Raw genomic sequence first — 17,500 nt, 5'->3', positions numbered from 1 at the left:
GTATATATATACATATATATACATATATGATGTATTATATATATATATATATATGCGATATAATATATATGATGCATTATGTAAATATATATATATATATTAGTAAGAGAGAGAGAGAGAGAGAGAGAGAGAAAGAAAATAGAGAGGGAGCTTAGATACTTAGTGGGATAATATGACGCTCAAAAAGTTTCATTGGAGCTTATGTAGGACAACAATGGGAACAATAAGTCACATAACTATACATTGGCGAATATAGAGTTGTTCATTTATTCAATAAGGGTATACAAATATTTAGTTGGGGGATAAAGGGGAGTCTTTAAGCGAAGGCATTTCGAAGCTTAATGCTTCACATCAGAAGAGTAGAGAATATACTAGGAAAGATAATGGGGATGCGAAGTCTAGCGTGGGATTCATCAGGAACGAAATAAATCAATAAAATTATAGATGGTGTTGAGGGGGGGTATCGAATTCCAAGATAAATTAGTAGCGTATTATATAGAATGTAAATGAACACATCTGTATTGACCAATTAATAGCTTTTTTGACTTCATTCTTACACCTATGTTTCTCTCTCTCAAACACACATACGTATATATATATATAAACACACACGTATGTATACGCAACTATGCAATATATTTATATATATATATATATATATATATATATATATAGATAGATAGATAGATAGATAGATAGATAGATAGATCCTCCATCATACAATAGAGGTTATGCAGCGTTTATCCTAATTGATGACCACTGTGAAATACTAGGTAAGGGAAATAAACGTCTTGCTGCAATGCACTCCAATCTGTGGGAGAGTTGTGAATCGTATCTCTATTCCACTGGCTAAACAAACAAAAAACACACTCTTCATTGATGTAATACAAATAAGTAAACAAGACAAGACGACAAATAAAAACAAACTTTTAAGTGATTATAAAGGTTAAGCAGTCTTAATACGTCTGTGTGTATTCATTGTGTGTGAGCGAATTTCACAGGAAGATGTCCTACAATTTTGATGTATGATTGCGATGTAGAAATTGTCGTAGAACGTAATAGTTGCAGGAAGTTTTTTTTTGAGGACTAACCTGCGCATTATATATATATATATATATATATATATATATATATATATATATATAGAGAGAGAGAGAGAGAGGTGGATATATATGTGCTCAACATATATATATATTATGTATATAAATAATATATAGATATATATATATGCATAATATATATAATATATATGTTGAGCATATATATATCCACCTCTCTCTATATATATCTAACACATATATATAGATACACATATACATATATATAGATACACATATACATAGATACACATATATATAGATACACATATACATAGATACACATATATATATAGATACACATATACATATATATAGATACACATATATAAAAATATATATACGTATAGATACACATATATATACATATATATACATATCGAGACACACACATATATATATATATCCCCCTCTCTCTCTCTCTCGCGCGCGCATTATATATATATATATATATATATATATATATATATATAGAGAGAGAGAGAGGTGGATATATATATGCTAAACATATATATATATATATATTATGTATATAAATAATATATAGATATATATACATGCATAATATATATAGATAAATATATATATACATAATATATATATAGATAACTATACATACATAATATATATAGATACATATACATACATAATATATATAGATAAATATACATACATAATATATATAGATACATATACATACATAATATATATATAGATACATATACATACATAATATATATATAGATACATAGACACATATCTCTACATACACATAATATATATAGATGCATATATATATACATGCATGATATATATATATATAGATACGTATATATCTACATACACATATAAATATAGATGCATATATATACATACCTACATAATATATATAGATACATATATATACATACATGCATATCTACATACACATATATAAATATAGATGCATATATATATATACATACCTACAAAATATATATAGAGACATATATATACATACGTGCATATTATACATATACACATATATATATACAAATTATATAAATAAGTACATATATGTACATGATATACATATAGAGATACATATATATGTATATATATACATAATATATACACATACATGATATATAGAGAGATATATATATATAGATACATATATATATAGATAAATATATATATATATAGAAACACATATATATAGATACACATATACATATATATAGATACACATATACATATATATATACATATAGATACACATATACATATATATATACATATAGATACACATATATATATACATATATATACATATATACATATAGGTACACATATATACATATAGATACATATATAGACACACACACATATATATACATATATATAGAAAGAGATATATATACACATAATATATATATATATATATAGATACATAATATATATATAGATACATATATATATAGATACATAATATGTATATATGGATACACAATATGTATATATATATGGATACATTATATATATGGATACATATTATATATTGATAGATTCATAATAAATATATATAAATACATATAAGTATATATACATAGATACGTGTATATATAGAGATACATATATATATAGAGAGAGATACATACTATATATAGATACATTATTTGTATAGCTACATATATACATAATATATATACGTAATGCATATATATATATATATATATTTTATATGCATTATATATTTACATTATAAATATATACACATCATATATATATATAGATAGATAGATACATAACACATATAGATACATGCATATATATATAGATACATATATATACACATATATATATGTATATATATAGATATATATATATAGAGAGAGAGAGGGATACATATATATACATATATTTATATATAGAGAGGGATACATATATATTTATATAGAGAGAGGGATACATATATATGTATATTTATATATAGATATATATAGATAGATACATGATATCTATATAAAGATACATAGTATATATATATGTATATATATATATATACATACTATACTGATATATATATATATATGTAGATACGTAAAATATATATAATATATACATTGATACATAACATGTATATATGGATACACACATACAATATTATATATATATACATACATAATATATATATATGGATACACACATACAATATTATATATATATACATACATAATGTATATATATATGTAAATACATAGATAGATGCATATATGTATACATGCATGATATATATATACATACAAAGAGAGAGAAAGATAATATATATCGACAGATACATAATAAATATATAGAGAGATACGTATATATATAAATAAATATATATATAGAGATTCATATATATATATATATATTGATACATAATATATATATATATACAAAGATATATTATATATAGGTATATAATATGCATATATATATATATACATAATGTATATTGATATATATAGATACATTGTATATATATATGTATATATATATAGATACATTGTATATATATACATTGTGTATATATATATATACATTATATATATTTATATATACATTATATATATACAATGTATCTATATATTGATACATTGTGTGTATATATATATATATATATATATATATATATATAGATAAATTATATATATACAATGTATATATATATAGATACATTATATATACAATGTATCTATATATATAGATATATTGTGTATATATATATATACATTGTATATATATATATACATTGTATATATATATAGTTACATTGTATATATATAGTTACATTGTATATAGAGTTACATTGTATATATATATATATATAGATACATTGTATATATATTGTTACATTGTATGTATATATAGATACATTGTGTATATATATATATATATAGATACATTGTCTATATATAGATACATTGTTTATATATATATATATAGATACATTATATATATATATAGATGGATGCATTGTATATATATATACATTTATATGTATATATAGATACATTGTATATATATAGAGAGATAGATACATTGTATTTATATATAGATACATTGTATATATATAGATACATTGTATATATATATATATAGATACATTGTATATATACATATATATAGATACATTGTATATATATAGAGAGAGATAGATGGATACATTGTATATATATAGATACAATGTATCTATCTATATATATATACAATGTATCTATATATATATACAATGTATCTCTCTCTATATATATACAATGTATCTATATATATATATATACAATGTATCTGTATATATAGAGAGAGATACATTGTATATATATATATATAGATACATTGTATATGTATATAGATACATTGTATATGTATATAGATACATTGTATATGTATATAGATACATTGTATATATATATAGATACATTGTATATATATATATATAGATACATTGTATATATATATAGATACATTGTATATATATATATAGATACATTGTATATATATATAGATACATTGTATATGTATATATATATATAGATACATTGTATGTATATATATATATAGATACATTGTATGTATATATATATAGATACATTGTATGCATATATATATATATATATATAGATACATTGTATGTATATATATATATATAGATACATTGTATGTATATATATATATATATATATATATATATATATATATTGATACATTATTGTCTACGTAAAATTATGTAAAAACATTTTTAGTATTGTCTTCATTTCATATTCGTTCGAATTCGACAAGATTGTTTTCATTCTCGTAAAACAGACGTCATCCTTAGGAATCCTCACGAGCAGTAACGCTGAAAATTATTTGAAACTTTATTTGTTTATATATTTTCAAAACCGGCTATTACATATGTGCATATATAGCAATAGATACATAGATATAACTGTGTATGAATGATTTATATATTTCTGTGTAAATATATTCTATTTCTTTATGATACATACGAATCCTTTTTTCAGAAGCTGAATGTAATTACAGAGCAATATAGTGTGTACATGGTAGAAGAACTATAATCCAAAGTTCATTACCATCTCATAATGTATCCCTTTAATTTAGTTGACTTCATTTGTCCAGAATTGTAAATGTCATCTGAATGTTACGAATAAATTATAAGATGGTCAACATCATGAACATTGGATTATAGTATTTTACGACCGAGCAACGCCGAGCGGCCTGCTAGTATATATATAAAGCAAAAGAGAAATAAATACATTGCCTTTTATTATATAATTGAAGGTACTATTATGTGTAAGTAGTGAACATATTTAATGTATATTTCGTATATTGTGAGAGTGTAATGCAATATGTTGTTTTTCTATGTATGGTTATATTTTGTATTGTATATAACCTGTTTTTTATTCAATAGAAACCTTATTTTTTTAAAGGCAACGCCCCTTTTGCGCTCGGGTTGTCTGCCATGGTAAACGTTACAACGTAACATTGATTTTTTAAAGCACTTTTTTTTTAATTACATTAGGAAACGTTATGAATAATTGGCATAGAATTTGGAGGAGATTGAGTGGCGATATTTGAAGTTGTATTGAAAATAGTTTTCTTTTGTTTCATAAATCAGAGTTTAAAATTGGTTTTGGTTCGTCTTTGAGGACCAAATTTTTTTTTTGCACGAAAGGCACCATTTATCAAGGCCAAAAGACCATTCAAGGTTAAGGGGTAATGAATGTAAGGTGTTAGTGTAGTAATCCGTTATGGCGTAGATTAGGTAGAATTTCGATTATTTAAGGAGACAGCTAAAAAAGAACTTGTTTAATTGGACTTGGAAAATACCATATTGTAATCGGTTGGGAAGCAGGCAAGTGGAACACTTACAGGCATTTCTAGGAAAGAAGCTTTGTTCATGGAAGCGGCATTTGGATTGAGGCACAAGTAGAGAGTGGGGCTAATTGTTGATAGTAGTTCTAGCTAGTCAAGTGTTTTTTGTGAAAGTTTGGTAACGGTTATCATAGATTGGAGCTCAGACAACACTTGTCATTAAAATAACGTTTTTTGGAAATGTTATTTGGTTTCGTTTTTGAACCCCAAGTGTTAAAACTGTATTTGTTTACGCTTTGTGAAGCTAACGATTTACTTAGCATTTCCGTCCTTCTATGACGCTGAAGTTTAAAATGCTATTCCGGTACTTCTGTGACGCTTAAGTCATTTTGTCCGTCGGTGACGCTGAAGTTCGCAAGGATATTTTAGTCCGTCTATGACGCTTAAGTTTGTAAGAATATATTGTTGTTTTCCAGTCGGTTTCTATTTAACCCATAGTTGGGACTCTAACAGGTACTACCACTCCGGGTCAGAGTGGACTTGGAAGCAATGGTAATTAAAGGGTGGCTCCACATTCCACAAAACCTGCAAGCTGGACCTCACCACTGGATATAGTTTAAGGTCATATCCAGGACTATTCTCAAAAAGGAAGTACATACATTGCAGATTAGTGTCATTATAACGGGACAGACATTACACTATCATCCTCGATTGGGCAGTTTGTACAATAAAATGCTATATTTCAGTTTGTACAATAGTACAGTTCATAAAAGTAATAGCATAGATTCTGCTTCAGACAGATACCCAATCGCCATTAAAATTTTTATTATATTTCTGAACTTTTGAGATGAGGATTGATTGATCGTATCATTTGGAATCTTCGGACTAGTTTCTTGATTATTATTTTCAGAACATTTTAGTAACTTTCGACCATTATCTGGTGCATATTATTGAACTCGGGAATCTTTCTGTCGAACGTAATAATCTGCACACAATTTCGAACGGAACTCTTTATTTAATCCACGAGTGTAACATGCTGTTGTTCCCTCAGTCATGATTGTGTAGAAGTCCTGGGATAGAGTTATTGTATTTTGAGTGTCGCCCCAGCTGAAGATTGTATCTTCAGCCTCTAAAAGACCGACTTTCAACCGAATTTTAGCAAATATGGTATCCATTAAAATATTCCCTGCAAATTCTCGACACGAACGAAAGCATAGTCTGAGAAGATACACTTAAAGCATTTCGGAACTTACACCGACCGAAACATTGTAGAACTCAAGATTTATTATATACGATAACGTCAGTAATAAACCTTTAGTTTCCAGTGCAAAATTTATTTACGTAATCCAATTCCTAAAAGATGTTGTAGGATTCAGAGTTAATAACTTTCCGATAGCATCAGTACATAATTTACCATGAATGATTCGACTGGATTGTTATTAAGTATTTTACAAGCATATCTGTTAAATAAAAAAACAACAACCTTTATCTACAATATATAATTAAGAAGGGAAATTAATATGTAACATGTTTATATTTAAAATAGTAAGAAATATTTTCCCTTGGTAATCTCCCTTGTTATAAAGATTTTACAGCGAGCTACATCACACTGCATTATCAGACCAACTGATATTTGGGGCTAAACATGTTGTGCAGCGACTCTCTTAATTAAAATATTAGAACCAAAACAGAAGACTTATGAACAGAACGCCATATTTAGGCATATCGAACGAAGAACTCTGGTAGATAATCAGAAACGAAGAAACACTATACTAAGAGCACGAACGCTCTACAACACAGTTAATCAACCTATGGAAGAATTAAAACACTGGGGAGAAAAAAGATGAGCTATGAGGATATACAGCACAATCACGTTGACGCACCGGTTCTCGCCAGATCACCAAAGTTAAGCAACGTTGAGCCTGGTCAGTATCAGATGGGTGACCATTTGGGAAGGCGAGGCGCTGCATATACCGCGAGGCAGAATACCACGTTGAGGAACTGGCGCGGTCTATCCTTCACTCGGGGGGTAGAAGGGACTCTCTTAAGCCGTGATAGGCATACCATCTAGTGATGGCGTCATGATAAAAAAATACCTTTGATAGCCCAGGCGAAGCATCAAGTATTCAGCTACCGACAAGATATGAATTACATTACAAACTCGTGTAGTGAGTTCAATCTCGGCTACGGCCGCGCTGGATGGATGGATGGATGGATGAGGCGAGATTATTTAAAGGAAGGAGAGAATAAATACGTCTTAATATATAATGTTTCTTCACTTCTCAGTATGAAATAAATATTATTAATTTATAGTAGGGATGAAAAGATTCCAATATTTTTTCCGATTCCGATACAATTACCGATTCCGTATTAAAATACCGATTTCGATTATTTATAAATCTCTAAATATTCAACTATAAATTTGTTATTTTTCATGATTACCGTAAAAACACATGTTAAATGTGCAGATCATTTCTCAAACGTTTAGATACACTTGCGAGGGATGATCTATCGATTTTAGTTTTACTAATCGCCTTAAATCAATCGATATTCATTATTTTAGTACTACTATTAGCAGTATATTAATTTTTTTTAAAGAAAATCAAATAAAAAAAAACAATTAAAAGAATCGTTTTTGGCATCGGAGAATAGGCACACATTTTACCGAATCCGATACTTCAAAAAGTTCCGATTTTTTTCAATTCCAGATTCAGATTAATCGTCCCAATACTAGTTTATATATGCAGCAGAGTTTTAATAGTTTTTTCATATTCGTCACAAATCTCACAAATACAACCACTTCACCATTCATGTGGAAATTCATGAAGTTATCCACAAAATTACGATAACACCGTGCAGCGTTAGCGTCAAGCTACCAGATGTTTATCAACGTTGCTTTAAGGTTTTTAACATACAAAGTAGAATGATAAAATTGTCGCACTAGAAAAGTCGACATGATATCATTTCCGTTTGATGAAAGCTTGTTTTCTTTTTTCTTTTTTCTTGTTACAGACCATCTACTAGTTGGCCAGTTGTATACAAATCGCAAAAGCGACAAGAGTCATCTATCATGCCTGAAAGTGATACAATGTTCAATGAGCGAGACTGGAGATGCGCCGCTGTACAACTCATGTTCTCTACCGATCCAAGTTATGACAACAGGACCATTGCCAGCACCCTCAAATGCGGTTTCAAGGGAAGGCCAAAATCAGGCAATATCACATATTCGTAGTCAACGTCTAAGTGTACCTGGATGTGCAGTAGAGTTTGCTGATCTCTGATGCAATCAGGTGGCCGCTAGCAGATCCTGGGTGTGGCCAGATGACTCAGTGCCGGTTCACAAATTTAAAGAGATCCAGCCTTAGCTTCAGAAGGAGTGTTGCGAATTCGTACACTTCTCTCACTGCCTCTCACGGTCCTGAATCAGCTGGACTACTACGTTTGATCATATATCGAGTACATCACCAACATGACCTCCCACAAAACCAAAGCTAGCCTGATCGCTGCCATCCGCCGAGTAATAGCTGACCTCCTGCCGGCGACTTTTAATTTTTACTTAGCCAAAACTTAACCTTATAGTCTCTCTCATTTGTAGACAAAATATGTAATTCTCTTGCCCTTTTTAACATGTTTATTCACCCACTAATAATAACGTATCCTAAAGCATTTTGAGAAAATGCAACTAAAAATACACCATAAGTTGTCATCTTTTCTGCTATTGGCTTTTCCGCGGTGATGCTTTCATTTTATGCCCGAAAGGGGGTTATTTAATTTATTTGTTAACCCTGTTTTAGAGATGCATATATTCATAAAAATATATATTTTATTCACAGACATGTTGCGCCTTTACGACAACTCATCAGCATGTGAATAACTTTTTTTCTTTGAATATAGTAACTACACAAACGATAAGCCGCAAATTTGATCATATACGCAATAATTATAACTATATTAGATTACAATAGAAAAATGCGAGCAATTAAACGTTATATGGTTAAACTTAAATATGGAAAAGTAAAGGACTATTTGTTAAAACTGCAAAAGAAAACGACAAGATATTCTAGTAAAAATTACTAAATGTATAACTTAAAATATTGCAGCATTAATAATTGATTATGCAATGTTATAAATTGAATTTAAAAAATTCTTAATGCTGCAATTTTTAAGTTATAAATTTATTATATTTTTTTACTAGAATATCTTGTCTTTTTCTTTTCCAGTTTTAACAACTAGTCCTTTACTTTTCCATGTTTAAGCTTAAGCATATCACTTTTCATGCTCGCATTTTTCTATTGTAATCCATGATTTTTCTAAGCTTCCAATAAATTCACTTGTTGTTTGTTTATTTTCAGTCTTATTTTTTTTGCCTCTATAAGCACATATTTAATAACAATGTACGGCACTCGTTTGCTTTCAACATAATCCCTCCAATTATCTCCATTCCATGCTATCATTCTCTATGTTTCACTTGTTACTTCTCTTTTTGAATTAGTAGCAACAGTAGTTGCTGAAGCGCCGTGGTTGCTGTGGAAAACAGTCAGAAAAAGCGTCGCTCACCTCCTTACGTATTTTCACAATTTTGTACATCAGAGAAGTCATCATAACTTTTGTTTTACTGAACGAAATTCGAAATGTTTTTTTTTTCACAATATAGCCGAGAAGGTGACCTATAAACTATAATCATTGTTTTAAATTTGGTAGAAAAATGGATAAGTGGTGAAGCTTTAAAGCAGTTCTAAATGACTAAAACTGCTACTTAATCATATATTCAAACACGGTAATGTTTGAATGATAAATAGGAGATGTTCAAAATGTAAAACCTTCAATTTTTAAACTTAAAAAGATGAAGATATACAAAGACCGAAGTAGTACCATTAAAACGCGAGACTTGTGTTGCAGAATTTATTTTCCATACGTACATATCACCATATGGAATACACTACTGCCAGTGATGAACGATGGCTCTGTATGGGTGCATTGGGTGCGATTTGCCATACAAGGGTCGTTTCAAAATGAAAGTATTCTATTTTTTTTTTCACTCAAAAAGTTGAAGAGCTACGGAACCGTGAGCCGTACCACTAAAACGAGCAATCTTTTATGCTTCAGAATTTTAAATTTACTTCTCTCCCTAGTCATCATTGTTATTGTCGATTCAAATTTACCTAAAATTCAATGACACATCTCTGCTTTTGACCCACGTTTTTGGCAGGGTTGATTGCTTAGAGTTTCATACCGTCAATATCTGTAACATCGATGAAGTTTTCAGATCATGAATGCATTAGTTCAGTTATTAAAACAATGAAATTTGAAATCCCGCTGATCAATTCAGGCGGAAGGAATATACGACGGGTGTTCCAAAAGTAATATCAATAAACGATAAAAGGATTCTCTGCATTTATAACTATACGGCGTAAATACGTTGACACCAGTGATCTCGTTAGATCAGTGAATATAAGCAAGGCTTAAACCTGGTCAGGAGCAAATGGGGAATATATAGGAAATACCAGGTGTTGTATACAGGACTTCGAGACCCCCTGCAAAAACTGCAAAATCGTAAAGTCGTCTCACATTTTTACTCACCTAATGGATGCTAAATTTTTTCAGACTTGTATTTTTGATCAGAACTATCATCATGATCATTATTATAATTATTATTATTATCATCATTATTATAATTATTATTATCATCATTATTAATATTATGATTATTATAATTATTATTAGTAGTATCATTATTATTTTATTATTATTATCATTAATATTAGTAACATTATTATTATCATCATAATTATTATTATTATCATTATTGATATTATCATCATTGTAAATATTATTATTATCGTCATTATTTTTATCATTATTATCATCATCGTTAATATTATCACTATTATTATCGTCATTTTATCATCATTATCATTATTATTATCATCATTATTATCATAATCATCATTATGTTTATTATCATTATTATCGTTATTATTATCATTATTATTATAATTGTTATTGTCATTATTATTATAATTGTTATTATTATTATAACTGTTATTATCATTATTATTATAACTGTTATTGTCATTATTATTATAATTGCTATTATCATTATTATTATAATTGTTATTATTATTATAATTGTTATTATTATTATAATTGTTATTGTCATTATTATTATAATTGCTATTATCATGATAATGATAATAGCATTTATCATAATAATGATAATAACAATTATCATGATAATAGCAATTATAATAATAATGACAATAACAATTATAATAATAATAATAATAATGATAATTAAAATAATAATGATAATAGCAATTATAATAATAATGATAATAGCAATTATCATAATAATGATAATAGCAATTATCATAATAATGATAATAACAATTATTATAATTGTTATTGTCATTATTATTATAATTGTTATTGTCATTATTATTATAATTGTTATTATTATTATAGTTGTTATTGTCATTATTATTATAATTGTTATTATCATTATTATTATAATTGTTATTGTCATTATTATTATAATTGTTATTGTCATTATTATTATAATTGCTATTATCATTATTGTTATAATTATTATTATTATAATTGTTATTGTCATTATTATTATAACTGTTATTGTCATTATTATTATAATTGTTATTGTCATTATTATTATAATTGCTATTATCATGATAATTGTTATTATCATTATTATGATAATTGCTATTATCATTATTATAATTGTTATTGTCATTATTATTATAATTATTATCATCATTATTATTTTAATTGTTATTATCATTATTATAATTGTTATTGTCATTATTATTATAATTGTTATTGTCATTATTATTATAATTGTTATTATCATGATAATTGTTATTATCATAATTATGATAATTGTTATTATCATTATTATTATTATCATCATTATTATTTTAATTGTTATTATCATTATTATTATAATTGTTATTGTCATTATTATTATAAATGTTATCATTATTATTATAAATGTTGTTATCATTATTATTATATTGCTATTATCATTATTAGTATTGTCATTATCGTTATTATTTACTCACTAGGAAAAGTCATACGGACTAGCAGCAAACATTTCTCTTTGAGACAACTTGTGTTGTTCTCTGGAGTCTAAGTAATAACCATTAAACTCAGATTTCCAGTGTTTTCAATTTATTTCGATAATCTTTGTTAATGAACGTGCGTTATCGCAACAGCCGTTTAACAACTGATTTTTCGTTGGTAGCGACCATTGTTCTTCATTGGAATTTTGGTGGCGATAAGTCTCCCCAATAATTATTTACCCATTAGAAGTAATCACACAGGCCATCATCAAAGATTTGTCTCGGAGTACCACCTCGTGTTCTCTGGATTCTGAGCGACAACAAGTCTCCCCCAATTTCCAGTAGTCTATCTCTATCATCGACATTTGCAGATGAATTTATGCTATCGCAAAAGCCGTTCACCATCAATTTCTCTTATTATAGAACAAAATCTCTATCGATTATTTTATTTTATATGTAATTGTGATTTCAAAATTTAAAGAAAAAAGTTAGTTGTGTGCCATTAGTTAGAATTGAAACCAAAACGTTGGCCTCATTTTAATGAGAGATACGGTTCTGCAATTTATAAAGACCTTCAAATTGGAGAGATTCAACAGCCCAAATATGACAGCAGTAGTCCATATATGGAGTGATAGATTTGAAAGGATAGAAAATGGTTATATAACAAAATGACGAAAATCGATGCGGTAGAAAATTAGTTATTAAAGAAAATAGAATTTGAAGTAAACGATCGTATTTGCTTATGTACGACAGAGGAAAGTTCAGAAGGGAGGTAATTTTCCGTGTTGATTTATTTTATAAAAACATGATTGTCGCAATTTTTCACCTGCTAACACGATTAAAGTAAGCTCTCCAGTTTTATCGGTTAGCGTGTGACCATGCGTATACAACTGCAAGAAAAATAACCAAACAAACAAACAAACAGAAAACGTTGTTTAACTTGTAACTTTTAATTAGTCGACTTATTCCAGACCAAGGTCAAGGTCACTATTCAATTTGACCCCTAAGAGGCTATTGTAAAAGTAAAAAAAAAACAAACATCAAAAGTGTGCTGCAGGTCCAACAAGTCTATATGTGATACCTCATGTATGTAGACAACATAATCAGAAGAGTTTGGTAAAGACACTGATTAGGTCATTATAATATATATATATATATATATATATATATATATATATATATATATATATATGACGAGGATGCTTCACAGAACGTCTGAAACGCGTTAAAAACGATCTCAATGATTTAAAAACATTATTACAACGATCTAAACATAATTCTCAACGAAAAACCAAGACACGGAATAATAAAATAATATTAAAAAATACACATTGTTGGTGACTACCCCCTTATTTAAATATATATATATATATATATATATATATATATATATATATATATATATATATAATAGAGTGTAATAGAGGTCCAAATGAGCAAAGTTTCATTAAATATATTCAAAAGTGCTGTGCTCAGAATATTGTAGTTATTATAAACTCTCTTCCTCTCTCTATCATATATATATATATATATATATATATATATATATATATATATATATATATATATATATATATGATCGTGTGCTAGAGCGTTTACATGTCAAATTCTATAATATTGTTTTTAAGCTCGACCTTTCGGACGACAAATATCGAAGAATTGGCTAAAAACATTAATTTTTAACCCTCAACTCTGCACATTTCTATAAGGAGGGGTCACTTTTTTCGCCGATATTTTCGAAAGTGATTCCCCCTTTTCGATTGGCTCGCCTTGATTTAAAACTTTGCCACTTCCGGTTTGGCGATGGACGCAACGGTAAAGACGTGATATTTTTTTTTTCATTTTCTTTAACTCATTCACGGTACGGGTTCGAGCCTGCCTACATCCACTTTTTTTTTTTTTTTTTTTGCGAAGCACACACCTCCAAACACCCGGGCAATGCCGTGCACCGAGTCTATGAAGGCATAAAAAATAAATAAGTAAGTATGTCTCGCCTTACAACGGAATATGTAATTTATTTCATATAGTCGCTTGCATGTCTTTCACTGAGTAATACAAAAATGGTCGTTATAATTTTTTTAATAATAAAAGTAAATGTTAATGTCATGTCAGAACGTGAAAAATCTCAACTTCTAATCTATATATTCTCTCTCTCCGGTCGTATATTTTTGCCGAGCGAATTATATAATCGCGCAAGAACTACATATACGTAGCTACAGGAAAGTAACTGGTTTTAGAATATTGAAACAATTTCAAAAGCTATTGATAATATTTACCCAATAAATATTTTTTTTATTTTCACATATGATTTAATGAGTGTTTTGCAACATAAATAGTTTGTTAAGGTAATACTTTAAAATCTACTGAAAATCTCTCTAGCAGAAAATCAGACTTAAGATCCCAAAATCCCAGTTTCGATTCTTCCTCATGGTATCTTCTTCATTTGTTAATGATTCAGCATCTACTGTTGATGTAATTAATTTCTAAAAGTCAATCAGATTTCCGATATTTCAGAAATCATACAAATTCCCCAATGTATATAAAAATGTCTTTAAATGTTGACCTGGAGAGAAAGAGAGATCGGGACTCAGAGAGAAAGATAGAGGGGGTAATTCGAGGAGTGAGAGAAAGAGAGAGGCAGGGTTACAAGGAGAGAGAAAGAGAGATAGGTATACGGGGAGAAAAAAGAAATATACAGGGAGAGAGAAAGAGACAGAGAGAGGGGGAATCGGGGAGAGAGAAAGAGAGAGATAGGGATTCGAAGAAAGAGAAAGAGAAAGTTAGGGGCTCGCAGAGACAGCCAGATAGAGGCTCAGATAGAGAGAGAGAGAGAGAGATACTGACTCACAGAGAGAGATATGGAGTATCAGAGATATATATATATATATATATATATATATATATATGGAGTATCAGAGAGAGAGAGAGAGAGAGAGAGAGAGAGAGAGAAAATCGAGAATCGCAGAGACAGTGAGAGATAGTGACTTATGGAGTGAGATAGATAGAGACTCAGAGAGAGAGAGAGAGAGAGAGAGAGAGAAAAAGAAAGATTTGCATGTGTGTAAAAAACATACATTGCCGATCATGTTTTTGATTACCGACGTATGAAGAGGGAAAGCGTGAGATCGATAATTAATCAATGTGGCGAAGTGAATGAATTGTCGACTAATCAATGCAGGAGTCAATAGACTAAACGCCCAAGAGAGATGGAAGTGGGGATGTATGACGCTCGTCCCTGCGAGTCCGTATTATAATTGAATCTAATTCGTCGTGCATGTACCTTCAGAACCGGGACGTGTGGGAAAAGGGAGTGTCAACGAAATAGGGACCGAGCAAAACAAAAACAAGCAATTTACACTTGGAGTCACGGGACGTCGAGGCGAATGTGGGAAGCGGATCCACAGGCTGATATTTCCCGGTTGTATATTTGTTCACGAACATGTGATAGATAGAAACCTGTAATCCTGTTTTGGGATGTTTGCAAATATATATCGTATTACTAAGTGTTATGTCGTATAATAATTATGTTTGAGATTAATTATTTTATGACATTAATTGATTAATGTCAAATTAGTTAAGATAAGTAAAAAATAAATGCCGCATTGTTTAGTCAAAATCTAATGTTTTTGTCTTTCTTGTCGTTGTATCCCCACCTGTTTCTGCACAGCTATCTCTGCTTTTATTTAGGTTGATTCCATACAGACAGAGAATTTTAAATTAAAATTAATCACAGAAAAATATTTTCTTAAACAAATATGCGTTTACTTCCAAAGGTTAATTGTTAGCCTTAAAAATCTAGATGCAACTTGGTCCTGGATATGACCTTAAACTATATCCAGTGGTGAGGCCCAAGCTTGCGGGCTTTTGGGGAGTGTAGAACCACCCTTTAATTGCCATTGCTCCCAGGTCGACTCTGACCTGGAGTGGTAGTACCTGTTAGGGTTCCAACTATGGGTTAAATAGAAACAGACTTGAAAACAACAAATATATTCTATTAAAAAATTGTTCTTAAATCTTTGGATTTGGCATTAAATAACCTGCAAAGGGTTGATATGCCGTAAAACAAAAAAAAAACCTAGATGCAATTTCAGACATATGTCTCTCACGCACGTGGCCTAATCTAGGTCGAATTTTCACAAACTCTACGCATTCAATTAGACTATTTCGGCGATTACATCGAATATTATCTATTGTGTTTGTATTACCAGCCTAGACTTTCCCCAAAGAAAATAATCCAACAGATGGCCAGTTGGAAGGCCGATTTCGCTAAATTATTCGGTTATCAAATTTTTTACTCAGTAAATTGATCAGATGCAAGCTGTGCGGCATGTGGCTGCATCATGCTTACACGAGATGAATTGCCAAACCAAACTGGACTCAAAATAACCGATAATTATCTTTGATTAAAGAAAATGAGTTGTCAATTTAAAGTTTGCCGCTCATTAAAAAAAACAAAAACAAAAAATAAAACATCCGAGCAATATAGAG

At 28.8% G+C, this 17,500-nt stretch overlaps 2 protein-coding genes across 7 annotated transcripts in view; one reads left to right on the top strand and one right to left on the bottom strand.

Annotated features, from left to right (window-relative positions):
• LOC145265762 (uncharacterized) overlaps positions 1-9,949 on the top strand; it is a 34,594-nt gene extending 24,645 nt beyond the window's left edge. The window contains exon 2 of the mRNA XM_080121813.1: positions 8,949-9,949. Coding sequence (XP_079977939.1) covers positions 8,949-9,217 — 269 coding nt within the window. The 3' untranslated portion in view covers positions 9,218-9,949. The remainder of the gene's footprint in view (positions 1-8,948) is intronic.
• LOC145265495 (paired box protein Pax-6-like) overlaps positions 1-17,500 on the bottom strand; it is a 1,005,138-nt gene that overhangs the window by 652,476 nt on the left and 335,162 nt on the right. The gene's annotated exons all lie outside the window — the stretch shown is intronic.

The sequence above is a fragment of the Euprymna scolopes genome, chromosome 40 (genome assembly GCF_053919585.1).
Source record: "Euprymna scolopes isolate OS-2025 chromosome 40, ASM5391958v1, whole genome shotgun sequence".
Classification (NCBI taxonomy): domain Eukaryota; kingdom Metazoa; phylum Mollusca; class Cephalopoda; order Sepiida; family Sepiolidae; genus Euprymna; species Euprymna scolopes.
This window is presented reverse-complemented; position numbering and strand designations above follow the sequence as displayed.